General features: G+C 40.9%; 1 protein-coding gene across 5 annotated transcripts in view; it reads left to right on the top strand.

Moving 5' to 3' along the window:
* Positions 1–708: 708 nt before the first annotated feature.
* The window catches only part of LTBP1 (latent transforming growth factor beta binding protein 1), a 184,395-nt gene continuing 161,518 nt past the window's right edge, over positions 709–23,585 (top strand). For 3 of the 5 annotated variants that reach the window (XM_053938701.1, XM_053938703.1, XM_053938698.1), the window contains exon 1: positions 16,082–16,186. In XM_053938701.1, the coding sequence (XP_053794676.1) occupies positions 16,119–16,186 (68 nt within the window). In that variant the 5' untranslated portion in view covers positions 16,082–16,118. Of the gene's footprint in view, positions 1,164–1,574; positions 1,646–15,897; positions 16,187–23,585 lie in introns of those variants that run through there. The other 2 variants (XM_053938697.1, XM_053938699.1) reach the window with 2 other exon arrangements.

The following is a 23,585-nucleotide window of genomic DNA, read 5'->3' as shown; positions in this document are numbered from 1 at the left end:
GCAGAGGGCAAGTCGGCACCCGCAGGTTCGAATAGGTATTCGCGAGGCTCGCTTAGCGGCGCAGGCTCCGGAGCCCGGAGCCCGCGGCCGCCCCCTCCCCGCCCGCGGTCACCTGGCCCGGCCGGGCCCCCTCCCCGCGCCCGGGAGCGCCCCTGACGTCACGGGGCCCCAGATTGGCTGCGCGGGGCCGGCACCGGGGCAGGGGCACCCTCCGCCCGCCCCCTCCCCTCCGCACACGCTCACTCGCCGAGAAACTCTTAAAGAGGGGCTTCGGAACAGCCCGCACCGGCTCCAGGGCCGTTCCTTACACACGCAGGCAGACCCCTGGCAGCTCCGGCAACCGACACATCTGCTCTCCATTGCGACCACCCCTCTCCAGCAAACACCCTTCCCCTGCTGCTCCTCCTCCCTTCCCGCTCCGGCTCGCAGCTCGGCTCGCACTCGCCGCTTCCTTTCTTCCAACGATGTTTTCCTGCTCTACGGGGCGAAGTGTTTGCTGAACTTTCCTAACAGTTTGGGGGGAGGGCGGGAGGATCCTGAGGCTTTTTTCCTTCTCTGTCCCGCCCGGAGCAGGTTGAGGGGCAGCGAGCGGAGGAGGGATCCGCGCCCCGGGCGCAGGTCGCACGCACACGCGTCCTTTGGCGGAGAGGAAACCCTTGCACCACGGCTCCGCGAAGTTCGCCGGCTGCAGGGGCTCCCGCTGTGGAAATGGGTCGGATCAGATGGGGCTTCCTCCTCCTCCTCGCTGCCTGTGCGCTTTTGTCACCAGGGCTCGCAGCTTCCGAAAAGGGCAGGCTAAGGAGGATCACGTACGTCCTGCAGCCCGGCCGGGGGAGCTCCTCTGGCAGCCGGGAGCAGCGCCCGACCCTCCTCGGGGGGGAGCAGCAGCAGCAGCGCACGTTCAATGTGCAGCTGAACACGCGCTACGGTGGCGGCGGCGGCCCCCTGGAGCGGACCCGGCGGATGAGCAAGCCGGGCAGCGCCGCCGTCCAGCTCCGCTTGGGCCCCGCCGGCCAGGTCCATCCCAACTCCGCCGCTCACGCCTCCTCCTTCGCCAAGCCGGCCCGCTTCAGCCCGCGGCTCAAGGCGCCGCCGGGCCCCCACGGCAACAGCAGCGCCGCCCTGCCCCTCCGCCAGAAGCACCAGCTGCCGCTGCTGCCGGGGTAAGGCGCCCTCCCGTCCCGCGCGTCCCCCGCTCCACCACCGCAGCTCCCGAGCTCCGCCGGCATCTCCGTCGCGGTCGCTGTCGCCCCCTCGGGAGGGGGGAGAGGTCGGGGGGCTGTCTCGGGCTCTGGGGGCAACGCGGCGCTACCTGCCCGGCCCCGGTGCCCGGCGCGCCCGCCGTGGGCGCGGAACATCCGCGGCACGTGAGGCCGGGCGCGAGGCCCGTTCCATTCCCCCCGTCCCGGGAGTCCGCGGCGGCACCGCGCCCGGCGTGAGCGTCGAGTTGAATCGGGAGCTTTCATTCTTCCCGCCTTTTGTCTCCCCGGCCCAGCGCCCGCCCCGCGGCCCGGCTGGGGATGGGGAGCGGGGGTGCCCCGCCGGACACTGGTCCTTGTTTGCTGTTCCCGCAGGGTCAATGTGTGCGGGGGGCAGTGCTGCCACGGCTGGAGCAAGGCCACGGGCTCCCAGCGGTGCATCAAACGTGAGTAGCCGTGCGGTCGGGGAGGGGCGTGTGGTGGGACCCGAGGTGACCAGGCTGGCACCTGGCGAGGTGGTGGATGCTGGGATCGTCTGTGGGCAGAGAGGTGCTGGCTGAGCTACAGAAACCACAGGACAGATCTTTCCATCCTTAAATTGCTTCTTCCTAACCTTCACCTTTGCTAAAGGCTGAATAGTGGGTGTCTCTGGCATTTATTTGTAGCACAGACAGTGACATTTTTGGAGAGAGCTTTGTGGAGACGTTGTATGTGTGAACATCCCCTCCCCATCAGTTCTTGGTTTTTAGGAGTTTTCAGAATGGGGGGCTTAACAGGGTAAAGAATCTACCAGAGGAGCACAGGTGGGGAGCAAGGAATCGCCATCTACCAACACTGTCCCTTCACCAGTATGACACATGAATGATCCTGTGCTTACCACATGGAATTTTTGAAACACTGAACAACATGAAGGAAGTGGGTTTGGTGAAGGTAGGCTGATGTACCTTTACTGGGATAACTAGAAACACAAAATAAGGGCATAAAATAACACTGATTGAGTCAACCCTCCTACAGTCCAGTTGTTCTTTCTAACGGGAAAGCAGAAGAATTTCTGCTACTTTAGGCAAGACTCAGAATGATTGCAAATGGCTGGAGTGATGTCATGAGGTCAGGAAAGACTGGAAGGGCATAGGTCTTCAAGAAACTCCTGTAAGTATCAGTGAGATTGGACAGATCTGGGAATATTGCTGTAGTTCAGCAGGACACATTGTTGTCCCTGAGGGAGTTGGAGTAAACAGTGCTTTCAAGATTTTTATTTTCTTTCCAGTGGCTTTTGTGCCTGTGTGGGATTTTTCACAATAGGGAGCAATCACTTTTGTAATCCTGACTAAGGTCAAGTACCTTTGACCTGCACGGACCTGTTGCTAAGAAGCAAAGACTTTGTGACAGTAGTTAAAGACAAAACTTCACAATTTCCCTACTAATTTAGACATGTATTTAAGATATGCTTCTAAATTAACATTTTCAAACGCATGTTGCTGTGTTAGGTTAGTCATATTTTGCTTAACACCTTACAAGTACTACAATGTTTTCCTTCAGCTTACAGTGGTATTTTGAGGCTAACTGCAGAGCTTACTAAAAACCTATCTTAACTTAAAGGCTAATTAAGAAAATCTCTTAGTAATTTCAGGACATTAGGTGAAAAATGTATTTTAACTGTGTTATTGTCAACCAATTTTATTTTCACTATTTTAAACAAAACTCAAACAATGTTTTGGGTTTTTTTTTTAATGTCTTTGTCTTCTAGTAACTTTCATTTCCAGTAAACTTTTTTTTTTAAATTATGTAGTTTTCTTTGCTTTTTGTCCTTTATGTTTTGTCTTTTTCACTTCTCTGATTATCATTCATCTTTTCTCTTTGATTCCCTTTTATTTTTTGAGTCTTCAGTAAGGACTAAGACAGATTTTTATGTGATAGCTGTGTAGAATTTAATTTAAATCCATTCATTACTTGGCTAGTTCATGCAGTTACTGGAGGAATGGAGTAGCAGAGACAAAGTTAAAAGAAAGAAAGGTGGGGGGATTTCCTAATTTTGTGCCTCTGATATTAGGCTTTCCTTAGCATTAAATATTTTTATTCCCTGCTCTGATGCTACTCTAATTCCTCCTAGCAGCGGTATAATACACTTGGCTTGGATTTTCTCAGTTTCACCCCTCTCTTGGCAGGCCAAGGGAAGCACTGTATGTACTTGAAGTTGTCTGTTTTGTAACTTAGACAAACCATGAGATAGCATTGACTTGATTCAACTATGGAAGATTAGTCTCACAGTCATAAAAGCCAGCTATCACCTTTTCTGGAAGCTCCTGATGTTCCTTTCAGAAGGAAAGAAAATCTATAACTGAACAACAGTTAACCCCTTTGTTTCCTGTAAAGTTATAAGTGAGTTTTTAAAATTCAGATAGCAGGCTCTGTTGGTTTTGAGTGGCTTATTGCAGCAGTGGATTAACTGTGCCACAGACGCTGGCACACCTGAGCTGACTTGATGCAAAGTCAGTTTGATTCTGTCAGGGTTTATTAGTTCAGGCTCAGTATCACTTTAACAAGCTATTTAGTCTCTAGGGCCAGATTTTATTCTTTTGCATGGTGCAAAGCCTGAGTTAATAAACCCCAGACCCATACTGGCTCTTTCCAGAGCCAGCTTCCATTTGTCTGCATCATGCTTCCAGAACCAGAGTGCTGAGAGCCAGCTCTGATCAGCGAGGTTTATTAGCTCAGGTGTAATCCCAGGCTGGAACAAGCAGCATGTGTTTCTGCTCTGCTGCACCTGTGTGAATAAGCCTGCCTGGAACCCTCAGAAAGAGGGGGTGAAGGGTGGAGGTCTGGTCTTGCAGCCAGGCTGCCTTCCCTTCCCTTTGCCTTGCCTGGTGGTGTTTGCCAGCCCTGCTTTCTCACATGTGAGGCTGTGGCTGCTGTTCCCTTGGGTGACTTCTGTCTGGTCGGGTGGCAGTCTGACAGGGAGCGGTGGCAGCCACATTGCTTTTCCCTCAGTAGCAGCAACAGGGGGTGTTTGAAATGTTTCTGTGCAGGTCAGAGGGCAGCATCTGTATGGAGGAGGCAAGGGAACTTTGCAAGTCCTTTTATTTAAATTTTAGTCTGAAGCTGAACTGCCTGTTGTGTTTACATTTGTTCATGTTCTCTTGGAAGCCTAATAGTCCTCAGAAGGTGTGCTTCTGTCTTTCTGTAAACTGTATGAGAGTGCCTATCATATCCAATTTAGGCATGTAGGGTTTTCCCCCCTCTGTCCCTAACATTTGTTTTACATTGTAAAGTTTTAAGAACTTTTTTCAAACTCAGAGTGACTTAAATTATGAAAAGCTGCATCATTCTAATTAAAAAGATGAAATGATAACACTCAGTATTAAAAGTATTAGAATTGCTTTATGCTGGGCATTGATGCCTAACAATGAAAACCAACCTTTTTGAAGCTTTCATAACATCCACCTTTGGGTAAAGAAAAAGGTGGGAAAAAATTGAACCACAACAGTAAACATCTTGGAAAGTCAGAAGCACGTGAAACTGTTTAGGATGAGGATTGTCTTCCAGTCATAGTTATCATAGGTTATAATCTGTGCAAGTGCAGTAATGAGATACCACCAAGGCTGGAGACACCATGTTTTGTTAGTACTTGTTGCATAACAGAGCTTTATAGAAACATTAATTAGCTCTGTAACATGTCTGTAAGGCAAGTAAAGCTTAGAATGTGGGGGTTTTATTATTTCATTTATGGAAATTAAGCCATAGGTTAAATGTGGTCTTGGACAAGTTATAACAACTGTCAGAAAGGCCTGTGCTGGAAATCAGGAGTTCCCACCACCCAAATGTGTGTTTATCCTGTTGAAATCTGTTGTCTCCTACTTTGTTACTTACTACTAAATTTCTGTTAGTTAAAACTACTTCTACAAAATATGCTCTTCTGCTTGTTCTGGTTTTGTGTGCTTAATGGTACAAGGAGCTGTTTTTCGTATTGGGAATGTAAGAGCAAATTACCTGTTGCATGGAGAATCTGATTTCTTAAAAAGAAAAATTAGAAGAGCCACCTTGTAGTAGTAAACTCCTTGTGAAATGTATAATATGTTTTGTCTGGAGTATTAATAGCAGTTGTTTGTGAGTGATCTCAGTGTAAACTGCGTGGTTAAAAAAATGGGAAGGAGAGAGCCAGCAGTTTTTAATGGCATGAGTTCCTTACTGCAGAGGTGTAAGAAAGGCTCATAGGGCCAAGAGGTGAGGAAGTGGATTTTGGAGGAACACATTCAGAGTAAATTTCCTATAGGGAGAGAAATTGCTGTCTATGTAGAACCCAGGTATGCCATCATTGTCAATTAAGATTAAAAGGATTTGAAGTCTTTCTTAGCTGAATGTGTTGTGTGTGTGCGCATGCATGTATTCCATGCATAGGGCTAGTGTTGGAACTGGAACTGGATCAAATTCTATGAGTTTGATCATGAGCTGTCCGTCATGTGCTTGGGCACCTTGGGAAGGTCATCAGAAAACAAGAAAGCAGGAAAGAATTGGCTTTTTATTCGTATTAAAATATTATCTTCCTAATTCTCTTTTAAAAAAGACCTCCTGACTCAATGTTAAATAAAGACATTACAGAGGTTTAATTTATTTTTCAGAATAAGAAAATGCACAGCAGTAGATCCTTGCTGCTGTAGAGGCAGGAGACTAGAAAATTGTGTGAATACTTGCCCCAAGGAAGGGTCCCTTTTGTTCACTTTCTGAATCTGCATGGGGTCTGCTTGTGTATTGCTGTTCAATTTGAGCCACCTCCTCCCTAAATTTCAAGAGCTGTACTTCTTGTTGTGGCTGAGTAAGCATGCTATAGCTTTGTATCTCCTTCAGGACGTGGGCACCTGGCAGTGTGACCCAGTGGCTCCAGATCACCTGGATGGAGTGTGCCCTGAGTTGCTTCCACCTTGTGCTTCTGAATTTCTTGGGGAAGGTGAGGGAAAGATTGCATGCTTAGGTCTTGTCCTGGAATAGGGTTAGGATACAGACCTGAAAACTTAGAAATATAAGTGAGTCCTCCAGTTTAGATGTAAAACTCTGTGTCACTAAACATTTTAGTATGGGTTGCTCAGAACCTACTCTTTTTCTGCCTTCAGTTCAGCTCTTAGGAAGGGGTATCCAGGAGAGCTGTACTTTTCATCATCAGAACAGAGTACTGCAAATGTTTGCAGCTGTGCTTCTTGGTGGTTTTCTGGTCACAACTGGTTCCTGAGGCTTGTGCTTAATCAGTTTTGTGGCTTTGAGTTTTACCAAGTTCTGTTTATTTACATTGTGTATACAAAGCCTAATGATAACATACTGTCCCCAAATGTTGTCTCTTCTCATTCTAAGACCATTATCTCAGTAAAAGCAATATCAATCTCCTTCAAATTATGTCTAAATCAGAATTTAATATCTGAGTTTTAAAGAGACAAGTACGTTGACCCCATGTGACTGACTTATACATTAGTCCTTCTTGATCTATCCTTTGATGTGGTTTTTAAACAATTCAGAATTGAAAAACTGAAAGTTTGAGAAGCTTGGTTTTCCCTTTGCTGTGCTTGCTACTGTACTTTTGAATTTCATGTATTCTAAATGGGCTTTTGTAGTGGGAAAGCTCTGTTATGCCTTGATGGTAATTCTACTTTGCTTTATTTTTCACTTACTGAAAGGGAAGGGGGTAGAACGACAGGGTCCAAATTCTTGTAGTCTTTGTCTACATTAGCAAATAGCATGGAGCTGATCTGTAGACAAAACCCTTTGGGTCTGATGACCTGAGGCTCAGGGCACGTGTGTTTCAGGGCTTAGTGTTTTATTTTGGAGAAGGTGTAGTCTGGTCTTGTGGAATGAACACCAATATGAGGCTGAAATACATTAGGTGCATTCTTGGAGTGCTTGTGTTTTGCATTTAGCTTTTTATTATTTAGACATATTTTTTTCTTTGCATCTTAAAAGAAATAGAGTGCACACACCTAAATATGGTCCCACAACACAAACCGAATCTCTGTAAGTGCAATTGGTATGACAGCTTCAGGGGAGGCTGACCTGAATCAGCAGTAATGCAGACTTTGAGCACAGTGTCTGCCTCCTGGCCATGGTTGGCAGCCAACCTCCCTGTGAGACCCGGCTGTAAAAGAGCTGTGAGAAGATGGGGGAGCTGTTAGCTGCTGCCTGCTCTACACATGACCATGCCATGTGCCATTCCCTCATTTTGGTGAGGAAACTTAAGTCCACAGTTAGTATGAAGTGAAACCTACCCAGCCTTCTCTTTGTGAGACACTGGGGACTTTATTGGAAACAAGCTCATAATGGTACATAGTCTGTTTCATACAAATGCTACAGGTGTGTATAGAATTAAGACAGAACAAAAAAAAAAAAAGTGAACCTTTAAAGAAACTTGTCAAGATGATGTGTTCTCACACGGCAGCAGATGACAGATTGATAGTGAACTTGTTCAGCTCATTGCAGAAGTTAGTGTTAACAAAAGAAGCAAGACCTGCAGTAAAGTTGTGGTAAGTCTACAGTGGATAAAACCTCCTGAACACTTACTTTCTTAATAGAGAATCATGAGGAACACTGAAAACTGAGGTGTTTTGGTTTTATTTTTTTTCCCTCCCTTTCAGTTTGTTGGCTGTTTGTTTTCAGTGTGTAACTTGGAAGTGGAGTGGAAAGTTGTGTATGTGCCAGGGAAAGCCATGGTTCGTCCCTCAGTTGTGCACTGCCTGGTTCTGCATGTGTGTAGGAACAAAATGATGCATTGATAGAGAAGTGATACTTTGATACTCACAGTACTGTGAGACTCTCTCCTTACAGCCACTCTTCCTGAGCATGGAGAAGGGAAGAGCTGGAAGGAGGGATGTTCCCCTCTCCTTCCTGTCCTGCAAAGCGGCTTTGTGTATGGGATCAGTGAGCTTCCCAACCCTGGGAAAAGCAGGGCTGTAGTGAGGGGTGGGGTTCTGCTCTCTGTGAGGCCTTGAGAAAAGTTCAGCCTTCACCACGAAGGGCTGCTTGTGCCAACTGATCCTGCCTTAAAGGAAGCTTGGATTGCCTGGGAGCTATAGGATTTTTGGAGGGTAGATGAAAAGGGGCACACATCTCCCTAAACTGTCTCCTTGTTCAAACTCTGGAGTACTGGGTGTTAACAGATTATTGATGGTTCGAGTGGCCAAATCAGTCCATGCTCTAACTGATATGTTAGTTGTTAGACTGATGTTGGGTTGGGTTTGAGGTTTCTTTCTTTAGTTGGCTTTTGTTCTACCTCTAAAAGCAGCAGTACTTGTGTAGCCTAATTTATTGCTAGAAAATAGATCCTGTGCATTGACTAAAGAAAGAAAGCAAATGTTTAGTATTTCTCCACATCTGTGACTGCAAGCACAGGGGAAAGAAGCAATTTACATTTAGTAAGGCAAGATGTTCATTTAAATACAGAGCTAAAAATAGGTCTGCTTGGGCATGTTCTTCTTTTTTGTGAACTGCAGATAGTAATCCCTGCATGTGGGAAATTGTTTTGTGTCCTATGGCAAGATTTGCTTTTTTTATAATTGAGATCAGGTTTTTATTATCCCTGGATGGAATTTCAGAGAAGCTCAACCGAATTGTGAACTCTTATTGAGAATTGGTTGAATTTAGGAAAAACTTTATTGTACTTACTCTTTTGCTACTATATTGTAATTAATAGTTTTTTCTCTAGTCTTTCTCTTTTTTGTAACACTTCAGTTGTCTGAATCCTCCATCCAGTTAAATATTTTCGGTTGCCTTTTTACTGAGCTTGTCTTAGTTCAGTTTCCTGCAAATTTATTATGAAATACTTTGTAACAAAATGAGTAAGCAATGTACTGAGAAACATTAAGAGAATTAAAAAGGATTGCATACTGGAGTGTTAACCACTCAAGCAGCAAAAACAGTGTGTAATATGTATGTATGTGTAAAACAGTATGTAATCTGCTGGTTTCCTTGGCTTAGTCCATTCTGTAATGAACAATTTTCATTTTTATTTGTGGGCACTGGAATGATAAAGGGATTTGTGGCATGTGAAATGTTTGTATTGTCAGAATATGCATAGTTATGATTTCCTAGAATTAAATACTTTAACATGTCTCTCAGATTGTACAGTCTTAAATATTTATATTATATAAACTCCAGTAAACACAACATGAATGAAAAGTATGTAACAGTGTTATATTCTTGTTCCTGATAGAACAATGCATCCTATTGCTAAAGTTAAGTTTTTGAAGTATTTGAGTACTGTTGCTATTCAATTCTGCTGAGTCTTGGCATTCGGAGAGTATACTATGGAGATACATAGAATATAATATTAGTAAAGTACATTGTTGCCACTAGGTTAAGGGAGAAACTGATTTTTTGTGTGTTTGTTTTAAAAGAAATATGTATGCTGAAAGCATTGTTTTTTGTTTCCCTCCCTTCCTGGAGGTCATGTTTACATGCCATTGTGGGAATGAATCTGATGGTTTGAAGTGGACAGCAAAGAATTCCAACACATGCTTTCATTTGAAGTATATTTAGGGAAAGAATTCCTTAAGACCATATAGTTATGATAAAAACAAGTTCCTGTGTAGAAAGACACAGATGGTTGTAATACTACCTTAGTATTACTACATTAGTAGTGTAGAGGTCACACAGGTTTTCTGCAGTTAATGTAATTTCTTAGGACTATATAAAAGTAATTTCAACTTTTTTTTTTTTTAATAGAAAGGTTTTACAACAAGGTTGTATCACCCTTGGTTGCAAATGCCTCTCTCCTTCATTCTCAATGAATGTTTAGAATTATTGGATAAATAGCTGGTAAACTTTTCAATTTTTGAAACTTCTTTGGTGTGAGATACTCAGAGAACTAGGTCCCCAGAAAAACATTAGCTTCAGTGAACTTTTGGGTTTCTAGACTCCAGTTGTATCGTCAGTCCTGGCAATGACTTAATACTTAAAAGGGTATTCAGAGTAAAAGCGAAAAAGTAAGTGGTGAGCTAAGCAGTAGGGTAGTTTGGAGAACAGGAAAGTCTATAAAACCATTGATCTTCAGGATGTCAGCACCATATTCAGATTTTTCTGAGGCAAACTGGAATATGCCTCTTTGCTTTCAGAACCCACAGCTTGTCTCCTTCCAAGGAAAGCGCTTCACTGCTTTTCTTCTGGAATCGGTGGGGGATCATCACTCTGTCTTTCAACCCAGCAGGAGTTAAAGGTGCCTTTGTATCACAGCTTTTTGTTTAGGATGTGCACTCAACCAAGATGAGCTCTGGTTTGGTTTCCTTGTGTGCCTGAGGAATAAAAATCTTGCATTCGTGCAATAAGGCAGTTTTGTATGCCTTTAACATTATTCCTATGTTGCTTGTAAAGAAACTTGAAAACTCCACCATTAGCACAGATGTATGTGCACAGATGTCATAGTGTTGGTTTTTTCCCTTTCTGTAAACTTGATGCATGCATCATTTCTCAACCATTTTGTAGTGGAATCTGAAACAGCTCTATAGGTAAAATCCTCTTTCCAATAGCTGTATTTTCTATTATTTGCCTTCTGGCGTGTATTGTGCCTGACAGGATTTACACACTCCTGCAGGAGAAGTTGATACATACTGTGCCACTGTGATGAAATTTGTTGGAAGTAGGTGCATTCTGTTTAAACTGGTGCTGAACTATTATGTGTGCTCAAGAGGAGAAAAAAAAAAGGTAAGTTTCATGTGGAAAAAGAAATCTGGTGGGTGGGTGTGTTAGAAATAGCGTAAGACTCACAACACTTTTATAGTAATTGTGTTGAAATATTAGAAATTTAGGAATGTCATTGAAAAATATTTGTGGACATTTAAGTACAAACCAACAGCAGTTGCTTGTTAAAGGAAATACATAAAGGTGGAGCTGAGGCTAAAAGGCTAGAGACTTGGATGCAGAAAATTTTGGGATATTTAAATTTGTTTATTTTGAGTTTGACTGAAAAATATTTTTTTGTGAATTTTTTGTTCTCCACAAGGAAATAAACTTGTAAATGTGTTGTTACTTTTGAGGAAGTTAAAAGAAGTGATTAGCATAGGAATAAGATTGTAATGATCTTAATCCAAGAATTAGTATTAGTTTAATATTACTTTAATAGAAACATTTTTAGGACAAGTGGAGTCAGTCATACTTGTATTTTGATTCATTGGAAGGGAAAAAATATAAATTTTTATCTAAACTTCCATAAATGACAGCATTTTATACTTACTGATTCCAGATAACAAATTGTGCTTAATTTAGAATGTATTGAAACAAATTACACTCTGTATATATAGAAGTTTTAAAATATTTGTGTTTTGAAACTATTATAAATCTCTTATTTTAGGTCTTGCTTCTGCAAATATTTGTATACACTTTAACTGTAATGACATGAGCACGTGGACTGAAAAGTATATATGTATAGATCAATCCCAAACCAACATAAGATGTTTTGAAAGGGGTGTGTATAAACCTAATATTAATGTAATTTTACCCTTGCTTTTCTGAAAGAATGTTCACAAATACAACCATAATATGCTGATATGCATTTGTCAAACCCAGTAGTACTCTGTCTGAGAGTGGTGAGCAGTAATTGATTAGGGAAAGATATATAAAAAGAATGAGCATTTGGGATACAGTTTTGGGCTTTTTGTGACTTAGGTACTTCCAAAGCAAATGTGTCACTGTGACTTTATTTTCAGTAGATACAGATTACATGGTCTTAAAATATAAACCAACCCAAGACAATCCTTGTTCCTTCCCTATTGTATTAGGTCTGGCTGAGCTGGAGCTGTGCTTTGCATTGGTACCTAGAAGGTGTTGGTAACATTCCAGGATTTTGGCTACTCCTGAGCAGTGCTGGCACAGCACCAGCAATGTCTCCCAACTTTCTCTTCCCCCATCAATAGGCTGGGGGTGGGCAGGATCCTGGGGGAGGACACAACTGGGAAAGCTGGCCCAAACTGACCAAAGGGATATTGCATACTATATGACATCAGCTCAGATGGAAAAGCTAAGTAAAGGTGAAGAAACAGAGGGCGTTTGTTATTTACAAAGCTTGCCTTCTGATGCAGCCCCTACAACTGCTGAAGCCCTGCATCCTGGGAAGTGGCTGAACATCAGTTGCTGATGGGAAGTAAAGAATAAACCTGTTTTTTTTTTTTTTCTCTTTACTTGTGTGCACGCAAACTTTTTCTTTAGTAAACTCTCTTATCTCAACCTATGAGTTGTTTTTGATCTTATTTTCTTTCCCCTGTCTAGATGGAGACTGATAGGGCAGCTTAGTGGGCACCTGGCATCCAGCCCAGGTCAACCACACCACAACCATACTTCTGGAAAGTGAGGGAAGATTGGCTATATTGTCCATGCCTGGCCTTTCAATGTGGCCAACTTCTGTTGCACAGCAAGTTTTGGATGTTGCTGCAAAGTAGCTCAAAGAGCAGATCAGTCAACCTCTGACAGAAAAATCTATTGAGACTTATTAAACACAAAACCAGCACTCTTGCTCAGGAAGTTGCTAAGCCTCTAATTCTTAAAAGCTGTAGTGCTATAAACTTTTATTGTGTCTCACCCTGTCCTTAAGCATCCACCTTAGTAATGGAGGGAGAACACTGGACAAAGTGGATCTTTAATCTGACCCACTATGCTTAGTCTCATTATTTGCATCTTTGCCAAGCTCCATTTTGAATTTCCAGTCATGACCTCCTTGAATTGAATAGGATGAAGCCAATTGCCTTTAACAACAGTATATTGGCCTGCTTTTCAGTTTTGAACTTAATACTTCCATGCTTCAGTTTTTGGAAGCTTAGCTTTATGGAAAATACTGGTGTTTTCAGTTTTATGGGCCATTATTGTTGCCTTCAAACAAAATAATTAGGTCATTCATTTGGCACACTACAGCTGTCTTGAACATTTTAGAAACTAAACTGCTGTATTATGTCAATTAAAATGTTCATTTTAATTCTTTCCTAAAAAGTGATCTTTTATCCCATTTTGTGATCTTCTATAATGCAGCATTAATGAAGGATTGCAGTCAAAAATTTCATTGCTGTGAAGATTTAATAGATGGGGTTTTCAACCTGTTGTCACTGGTCTTATAACATAGTTGCTGGATCTCCTGATGGTTCTTTTGTTAATGGCCAGTTAGAGTAATGCAGTTTGTCCTGCAGAGCATTTGCTTCATGTACACGTAATGTGTTTCAGGGTTTACATTACTGTCAGTGAAGTAAGAGTGTTCAAGTCTGTGTGGGCAAAAAAGATGAGGTAATTTCAAAACAGGTTCTGTTTTTAGCTTTATAGTTTTTAAATTCACTGCAACCTTCACTTTAATCAGTAGAAACACAAGTTTTTGTAGGTTTCTGAAGCACAACTTTGGTTCTTAACTACAGGAAAAAGAGTTGCAGTCTTTCCAGGGTTGTGTTTTGTATATGTATACATTATTACTTCACTTTTGAGGGGAGATATGGCATAATCAGTGTCCCAGCAGAGTGGGTATTTTTTCATACTGACTTCTGGTGTGGTCTTCTTAGCTTATTTCTGTGTTGTCACTGGTTTTTAAATAACTTCTTGAGAAACTTAGAGGTTAATATAGGCACGTGTCCATAAATCTCCAGAAATATATGAATACTTTCTTAATGTAAAAATGGGACTTTTGAAAGTCTTCCTTTTTTTAAAGATTTTTTTTTTTGAGATGTTTTTCTGAAGCACTCTCAAATGGGCCCAAATTCTTTACTGTGATCTTTGCACATTTCATACAGATGACTCAGGTGATGGGATCACTCTTCTGGTCTCAAGAGTCTCTCCAAAGTCACTGAAACTTAACTAGAATTTTAGGCTCCTGAATTTAGTTTCCAATATATGATTTATTTCAGTCATGTGCATATAAAGGAATTTTCACTGTTTCTAGCAAAATCTAAGTTTTATAAATAAGGCACAAGGAAGATTTGGCTTATCTGTAACAGCATATGCTTGTTGCAAATCCCTTCTCAAGTTTACAGTGAAAATGGTCTTCAGTTTTCCAGAACTCAAAGGCAAGACAGAGTCTCAAAAATAAATAAAAAGAAGTGAGCAAATTATTACTTTTGTGATGCCAGGGAGGTACATAATATGCAGTTAAGGTAGCCAATACTAGTTAAGTATTATTGAAAATAAGATAAGTTTCACATGGAGGGGAAAATGTATGTGAAAAAAACCCATGCAATACTCAGGTTTAAGTTGTAGGGCAATTCTGGTGTTGTGTGCAGCTGGTATATATGATACACCTGCCAGTGGATAAACTAGGCCTCCAAACTAACACAGTCCTATCCTAATGAGTTAATTCATATATGTTCTTGTGCATTTAATTTATTTTTCTTCTAGGAAAATGTATTAGAACTTGATTGAAGTGTTAAGTACTCTATTTGGACCAAGGTTGTGGACTGATTGTTTTTTTTTTTTAATAATAGTTTAGTTGGTTGTATCTGAATATGGTGCAGAATCCCATGTTATAGTTCAAGATATTATCTCACCTATTCTAGTAAAAAAATTATCACCTGACATATAATTTTGTCGATGTTAAAGGATCATTAACAATATTAAAAATATACTTAGTTTGTAGGAACTAAGTAGCTCAGCCATGCTTTTTTCTTATACATACTTCATTGTATACCATCTTTAATGTGAATAACAAAGAACATTTTTTTACTTTCTTTTAATATTAAATTGTGTCCTTTAGATAAGAGAATTAATTTGTTTTCCCATCTGTATGTGATGCAAATTTCAGCATCCAAAATAAATCCTCAAGGTAGACATGCCTTTGTAGTATTATGTATATATATAATCAGCAGTTGCTTTTGCTTTTCTTCCTCCCTCCCCCCATTTTTTGGATGGGATTTGCTGCTCCTCTAAGTTTCCTGTCATTCAGAGTGGAGTTGATACTGCATTAACTGGGTCTACAAGCTGGGTGTTGAGTCTAGGCTGGTTATTCAGACTCCCTCTGTAGTTACTAGATAGAGCAATGTAAAGCAGTGTAATTATTCCTCTCTAAAGGCGAAGTGTATTTTAAAGAATCTGATCCCTTTTCACTGATGATACAAAGAATCTATGGAAGCTGGTCTGGGATGATCACAAGCACCTGTCTGTTTCTTCCTAGGTGTAGCAATGTCTTTGTAGTAGCAGTTCACGTCTCTTGTGTTGTTACAGTGGGGGTAGTGCAGGGAAAGTCATTTGGGTTTTAGAGTGGGAAGGGTTGAATTGTTTCATGTTCCTCTGCAATGTTTTGGTGATCTATAATGTGGCTGTAGGGATTCGTTCTAGGTACCTATGCAGCATCTGATTTTAAAATAGTAGTAAAGTGAATCCCAGCCCGAATCCATAGCAGAATTCTGTATCTGTGTAGTATTGTTTCATCAGATACAGTTTGGGTTTTTAAAGTATGAGGAGAAGGGATACTGAGCAGAAAGGAGGGAGATTTGAAATAATACTATATTTCACAATTTAACTGATGCATTTCCTTTTTTTAGATCCAGCATTTTACTTTTTGAAGTTGTTCAAATGTTGTGCGTGTCTGTTGTGCTAGAAATCAGTAAAAGCTGTACCAACTTGTATATTATCTTTTGTGGAGCTTAGCAATGTTTCTCTCTCCTACTCTAGTTAACAATAACAATTAATACTTTTTTTATTGTGGGGCGGGTTTGCATTTTCCTTCATGCTTTGTTTCACAGGTACTTTTTAAAATGTCTTTCCTTAGCTAACTGTGCACCACCGTGCCAAAATGGAGGGATGTGCCTGCGACCTCAGCTTTGTGTGTGTAAACCAGGAACAAAAGGCAATTCCTGTGAGGATACAGTCGTGCAAGACACATCTTCCACTGGAGGCCGGAGCCCCGTTGTTCCCCCGTGGCCCATACCCCAGCAGGCTGCCCAGCAGACCTTCTCTCAGAAAGTACAGGTCCCACCAAAGGTTGGCCCTATGGCTCAGATGGCATTCACAATCAAGCAGAAGCCTCCTGTTGGGTTAACTCAGCAAATGCAACCACAGTAAGTGTTCTCTTTGCTCTTAAAGTAGTTCAGTATGTCGGATTTATAAAACGTTGTTCCTTGCAAGTGTTTTCAAAAAATCAGATTTGTCAACAGATTTTTTTAAAACGGCTTCTTGTTTTAACTGTAAGATTTCAGTGGATGTTTAGACTGTTATACTGTATGAGCCAGATTTCCTTACCTGAACAAAATATCCCATGGTATCAGTCAACATCTGTTTTCCTTAGAATGCTACTGCTGTGCTAATTTTGGAAGAATTAGTCTTTACACTGGTGACCTTTTGAGTTTATCCTAGAACAAAGTCTGACATGGAATTCTGACATGTTGTATAACTGAGGAGAGTGAGATTTGGTGCTTCTGTTCTGGTTTCTTCTATTTGCATTACGTTTTCTCTTTTAATAGACGTGTGCGTGGCTATGCTACAATTAATATTTCTGCTTGCTTGTGTTTGAGGTTCAGGATTGTATCTGACTGCCGTAAACAGCAAGGAAACACCCATCTTGTTAGAGAATTTCTCTGCCTCTTTAGTAGCTGGTGACTTAGCCAGTCTTTGATATTATTTCTCTAAGCTTTAAATACTTAATGTGAGTCTGAAATTTCTCTAATTGTACTGTTGTTTGCATTGATGTGTGTGACATTAATTTATTTCAAGATCCCATTTGATAATTGGGGGAGGGAGGGGCACAGGAGGGTGGCAATCAAGTGGAATGTGAACAGTTTTAGGTGTTTTCAGCTACTGCTGTCCTTCCACTTTCAAGTGAAGTCAGTGACAAAAGGTGTTTCTGTCCTGTAGGAGGTGTTGCTTTTGGAGAGGTTGCTTTTGCTTTTAAGGAAGATGTAGTCTGTCTTGCTTCTAGTCTCCAGAGCAAGATAATCAGAATAATCCTATGTTCGAAACTGTAAAAATGAATGTGGAAGGGTGGGTGGTGTATGATTATGCAGTTCTGCACCTGAGTCATCATAGGCTCCTGACAACAAAGTGCCACTTCCTTTCCAAAGCTACATCTGAGAACAGAGATCGTTGGACACTCCCAGTATTATTTGTTGTCTCATAACCTCTTTATAAGGTTTTTTTTCCTCCTAAACCCTTCTAATTCTTTGTAGTAACTGTGGATCCACAAGCTCAACTAGGTTCCTACATGTCTTGTGTAATAATAAGAGAAATTTACCTGAATTCCCTTGGAGTTCTAAGCCGTGAGCCAGTATGTTCTTTGCGAAAGGTAGAAGGTAGAGCACTGAGGGCTTTAGGACCAAATACATCCACAGTCTTGAAAGACAGAGAAATTGCTACCTAATTTTAGTATTTCCTAGTACTCTGGGTCCAGTTTCATTCCTACCAGTCAAGCAAAGTTTATTGAAGTGACTAATAACTATGAAGGGGAAATTTCCAGTAAAATCATCAGGCTTTTTTCCTGTTCCTTCCTCTCCAGATCAGCTGGACTCATCACCTGATGTCTCTACTTGGCCCCATAAAGAGCGGTGCAACAAATCAGTACAAAAGGCCAGATAATTCCTGTCTTATCAGTACTGATTCCTGTAGAGTACACTTTCTTTTTTCTCCCTCCCTCTACACAAAAGCATTCTCAAGGAATTTTTCTTTCTGGTGCGATAAAGGCCAGTTGTCCAAACTGGGTAGTAAAATATACTTAAAAAAAAAAAAAAGAGAGAAGGGGGAAGAAAATTAAAAGAATGTAATTTGTTCTTTCCTGAAAAAATTGTCATGTTTTAAGCACTCTAAAACTGTACTCGGAAGGTTTGTGGCAGCCTCTAGAGAAGGCTTACTTTCCATTATTCCTGGAATAATGTCAGGGATAAAGGGTTCATCTTGTAAAAAAAAAAAAAAAAAAAAAAAGATATTTTTCTGTGCTATATGATGGTTATTGGGCTATGATGCTCAAAGTATTTATAGAGGATACTTATATAGCATTTCATGCTTCACTGAAATCTCTTTACCTGCTTGCATGAGACATCATCACAGATGTAGAGGAAGCAACTTCAGACTGACAAAACCTGTTACCCTGTTACTTGCTATCCAAAGTGCCTTTGCATGTTTCCATATTCAGTGGGCTTTATTGTTCATGTGAGCCTTCTCAGCCTCGGATTTTCTCCTAACTGCAGAGGGACTTTTTCAGGTAGAACTTTTACTCTTTGAGATCACATGAAGATGAATCTATTTCAGTCAGCTTAATATTGGCATGGGAAAATGGGAAACTGAGTCTCTGGTGTCCTGAGAATGCCAGCCTACAACCTTGGCTGAAGCCAGGTGTAGGAGCTGGAGATGGAGAGGAAAAGGACTGCACAAACCAATGCTGTTGTATCAAGTGCAGCAGAAGGTGGATGCTTAGATACAGCTGTTGAAATGAGTGCCAGTGATAGTTCCCATGTATGACTATTAGGAGAATTTACAGGGCTGAAAGATCCTTCTGAGGTCAGGTCTCTAACACTGAGAGGGGTAGATAGGCTAGCTCCTGTTTCAATTCCTTTTTGGGTATGTTGTGATCTTGTATGTTGTGTGAGGCTGCCCAGATACGTTTGGCATGGCTTTTCCTTTTCCCACTCCTGGAAGGTGGAGTCATCCACACTGTCAGTGTGGTAGGTATGCTGATCTGGACACTGCTGCTGTGCAGTCAAGGACTAGACTGGTGAGAGCCAGGGCAGAACCCAACCTGGAACACCTAAATTAGCTCCTAGAGGAAGCTTGCCTCTTCAGAGCTTCTGTTTTGCCATCCTCTGTCAATTTTTTTCTGTTTTATATAGCAATGCAACTTTTCTAACTTCAGTCATCAAGATGTATTCATGCATGCTTTCTTAGGATCATGGTGGCAATGATATTTAGGAAAGCAGGGAATTCATTTATTTCTTTCCAGGTATCTTTTTTTGAAGAATAAGGTGCTGAATAGAAGGAAAGCTGGAGAAAGATAAATTTCCTGGAATATCCTGGGTTCAGCAAGTCTGTCGTAGTTGTGCTATGAAGATGGATATACTGTCAGGTACAAGGTCTCATCTCAGAAAAATGTTATCAGAAGGTATAGATGGTTGTAATTGAAAGCAAATGGTGTTTCAGAAACAAAAATCTGCTTCTTATAGGAACCTGTAGGGAATTCTGATCTCAGTAACAGGCATGTTTTGTGGGCCTGAATTCCTGTGATAGCTCTCCAGTAACTCTGGGTGTTCCTTTCACATCTCATGTTCTCACTTTTTGGCAGCAGGATAGCTCCAACAGCTTGATTTTGTGCATTTACCATCTGTGTGAGCAGAACTTTTTTTTTTTTTTTTTTTTTTTAAGGGATCTTTCTCATACAGTTTTGGAAATGATCACCAGAATGAGTACAGCATCAACTAACTGGAGCTCAGTAACACACTGAAGTGTCATAGCATTGCTCCTTCAGCCTCCTTTGGAGGCAGGTGGTGATGAAATGTGAAAGTCTGCTTTAATGTTGGACAAAGCAAAGCTCATCAAAGCAGTGGTGAACCCACAGACTACAGGTGACAGATTTGGACTTACTGGTGTGCCTTATGTACCTGGAAATCTCTGCTGAGAGGTCCCTTCCAAACCTGTGTTCCTGGGTCACTGGGTCTAGTCCCATGCTATGACAGGCAGATGTATTGTCTGCTGATTTTAGTAAGATTATCAACTGATGTCTTAAAAGATGTTTTTTGACTTTTGTTCAAAGATGTAGTATTTTTTCCAGTTTAAACTATTTTTCCCAATTTTAACTAGTTGATGGCAGATCAGTGTGAATTTAGATTGGAAAAAACATGCCTGAAAGAAGAATTGGGCATACTGTTGTGACCCTACTGAAATCAACAACATAGGACAGTCATAACAGAAAACTGAATACATGCTTGGCATAATATATAATTGTAGGTTAAATGTTTACATATATATTTAAAATCTGTAGAGATTATTGACTTTTTATTGTGCAAGTTCCTGTGGTCTGAGGATCACTGTAAAGTATAAGAGACTGATCTTTTGGCTATTTCCTTTCTTGCATAACAGTACTTTTTTGTATCTTTGCATGTAATTTATTTTTTAGAACTTGTGGTTCTAAGATTGGTTAATGTGATGATGTATCAGGTGATGATCCAAAAAAGATTATAGACGGGCTTTTTGAAGCTAGTGTGAAAGTAGCACCTGGAGGACATCCTTTTTCACCACCATTATGATAGTTTTGTACTAAAGATGTACAGAGCAAGAGAAACACTTTATTTACAAGAGCCTTGCACTTGAACTTAACTGTGAAGTCTATTTGAAGATAATTTATGGAAGCTCTTGGTAATATTGAACTTCTGTCCAAAAAGACCTTGACTTTTTTTTTTAAGGAAACTTTTTTAGTAACAGCAGGGATAAAACTTAGGTTGGAAGTATGAAGCAATTGGGTCCAACCCTTTGCTTATAGCAGGATCACTTACAAGAGGCTGCTCTGGGCTTTGAATACTTTCAAGATTGCAAAGTTGGAGATCTCCAGTATTTGCAGGTTTCTGTTGCAGTGTTTGACCACCCTCAGGGAAAAAAAGTATTCTCCTTTTATAGTTGAAGTTTCCATTGCTGCACATTTATTGTTATCTGTGTCTTTTTGCTATATTCCTCTAAGAAGTCTGGCTCAGCCTCCTCTACAGATTCTCAAGAGGCAGTTGTAGATCTCAGTATCATCCCCTTGAGCTATTCTTTTTTTTAAGAACTGAGAAATATTTCTCCTCTTATGTTGTGATTCCAGTCTCTGACAGTCTTGGTGGCCCTCTACTGGCCTTGCTTCACTGTTCTGCTGTCTTGATTTGGGAATCCAAAACTGGTCACAGTAGCTGAGATGCGGTTTCATGAGTGCATGATGGAGGCAGTAATCTCTCCCTTGACCTGTGTCACTGTGCTGCTGCCCAGTATGAGATTGGCATTCTTCATGTGAGGATATGTTGCTGACAAATGTTCAGCTCACTCACTAGGACCCCCACTTTTTGTAGGGCTGCTTTCCAGCCATTTTGGTGCCAAATCTACACTCTTGCACAGAATACAACCGAGGATTGTTACCTGCTGCTTCAGAGCTTTGGTCTGTAAGTCATGGACTTCTGGTTCTGCCCTCCTAGAGCCCAGTGACAGAGCTGTTTGAACTTGTATTAGCACCATGTGTTACTGTTCACAGACTGCAAAATTTAACTCAGAGGTGAGATTCTTCCAGCAGTTCTTGAGCTCACTGCTTTGTGTCAGGGAGGTGAAAAACTGGCATTCTGTCTGCAGGTTATGCTGACGACTGCATCCCTTCAGTATAGACTTCTAACGTGGAATGAACTCATGGTGTGCTTGTCTTAGGATTGCTAGTGCAAGGTGGCTCCAGGGAGAATCAGGAAAATAACTTTTCCATTGTGAGCTCTTTGGGGTGGATTCTGAGATGTCTTTTGCACAGTGTTTTCAACAAGACACTTGCTGCAAGGAAGCATACTGTACCCTATTAGCTATCAGGCTATTCATGTTCTTCCTAATAGACTTGTAAAGAGTTTATGCAGATCAGTTATCCATATTATCCTGTAAGGCACATCCTTTTGAGAATGTCAATGTACACTTCCCTCTCACAATCCCAGCAACTTGAACACATTCCATGAGGTAAAGTTAACTTTTAATTAACTTGTCATTAAGTTTGGGGTTTTTTTTTTGCCTGTTACTGGAATATGTTTATGCTCCTGTATGTCAATACAGCAAAAAGAGACAGTGATTTAGGCAAATTCCATGTGTGTGGAAATCATTGTCTTGCTTTCAAGGCACTGCTTTTCAGGAAAGAAAATTGCCTCTAAGCTGTACTGGTGCTGTCAGCTCGGTTTAAAAGCAGACAGTAAGCCACCATTTCAAGCCATAGTGTTTTTAATTTTACTTTCTAGTTTAAAACACATGTGCCTGACCATTCAGTGTTGAATGCATAGGTGGGTAGGGCTTTAATGAGGAGTTTTTAATGTTACTTGTTAGTGTGTTGCCATATGGTCTGCTCTCTTCCAAAATGGCTTTTTCAGGTTGTGGTTTGGCTTTTTGGTTTGTTTTGCTTTTTTTCTGTAACTGTTAGAACTTGCAGTATTTATCATCAAATAATTATTTCAGGAGATGTTGGGAAACTATCAGAAGAACTTCTTTACAGGGGCTTGGTGGGGCTGAAGGAGCACAGCTTTTCTTGGAAAGCATGACAGTGTGTTTTCAGTTTCAGAAAAATATATTTGTATTGTTAAAATTTGGTTTGATATATTGCTGTTGTGTCATTCACAACATTGTGTCTTTCAGAACCTTTGCTGTTAAAAAGATTTCTCTGTTAGCAAATGTGTTTGATTGTAAAACAATTATGCAACAATTTGATAGTTAACTGAGACTTTTTAACCAAACAGATAAAAGTAACCCATTCTGGTTACTCTAAGCAAACTACTGTACAACAGTAATGCTAATGGGATGTGGCTGAAATAAAATCAACTCTGCAAATAGCTGTTTTCCTTGCAACAAGTGGGAATCGTTTTCACATGATTTTTTGTTCCCTTCTTTAGAGCTGTGAATAGAGCTTAGTAGCTTGATTTGGAAAACTGTCTCCTGTTAAAATACATCTGTACCTTTAACTTGCAAAGGAAGACAAACAATGTGAGAATAATGATCAAATGGTCACTGAACCAGGGACATTTTCCTCTGTTTCAGGTATTTTGAACTTGAAGATGTTTGTCGATCTTTTGTCTTTGTGTCATAAATCTTGCTTAATATTTGATCTAAAGCCCTTTAAATTTTTAGCCCTTCCAATTATTAGCTGCTCCTATTAGCTGATTTATATGTCTTGTGTATCAATATAACTTTTGGTATTGTCTTAACTTCCAGCCGCTATTGAGACTCCGTTGTTAATAACCTTATTAAATAGATAACAAAGACACAAAGAAGCCCTCTTCAGGGGTTTTACTCAGTCTTATCTGCTACACTAGCAAATGCTAACTAGATGGATTAACAGTCTTCATTAAGATGATGTGGACTGGCCTTAGACAAAGGCAGATGTATCTTCAGTCAGATGTATCAGACAGTATCTTAGTCAGTCTGTCTGATTAATTACAAATGCCTCATTGATTTCATTGTTATGAATAGCCTGTTCTGCTCATGATTTAGGAACCCTGAGAGACACGTATTTCATCTCCAGTGAACTTATTTTCTTCAGTGCTAGAGTCCAAGTACTTCACTGAGAAGCAGTTTCCACTTTACCTAAGCTCCATAAAGCTTACCTATGCCATGTACCCTTGTACTTTGCCCAGGAATCCAAAATTACTGTTTTATACAAAGTGTAATCAGTTGCTAATCTAACCATTTCTAAGGAGGTTTATTGCTTATGTCATCTTGTGCTAAAGTTTAGGGATTACTGTTCATCAGTACCTGTTGAGACTGGTATTTCTTTTTGTG

The sequence above is a fragment of the Vidua chalybeata genome, chromosome 3 (genome assembly GCF_026979565.1).
Source record: "Vidua chalybeata isolate OUT-0048 chromosome 3, bVidCha1 merged haplotype, whole genome shotgun sequence".
NCBI classification, from domain to species: domain Eukaryota; kingdom Metazoa; phylum Chordata; class Aves; order Passeriformes; family Viduidae; genus Vidua; species Vidua chalybeata.
Note: the sequence above shows the minus strand (reverse complement) of the source record. Positions and strands in the feature narration are given on the sequence as shown.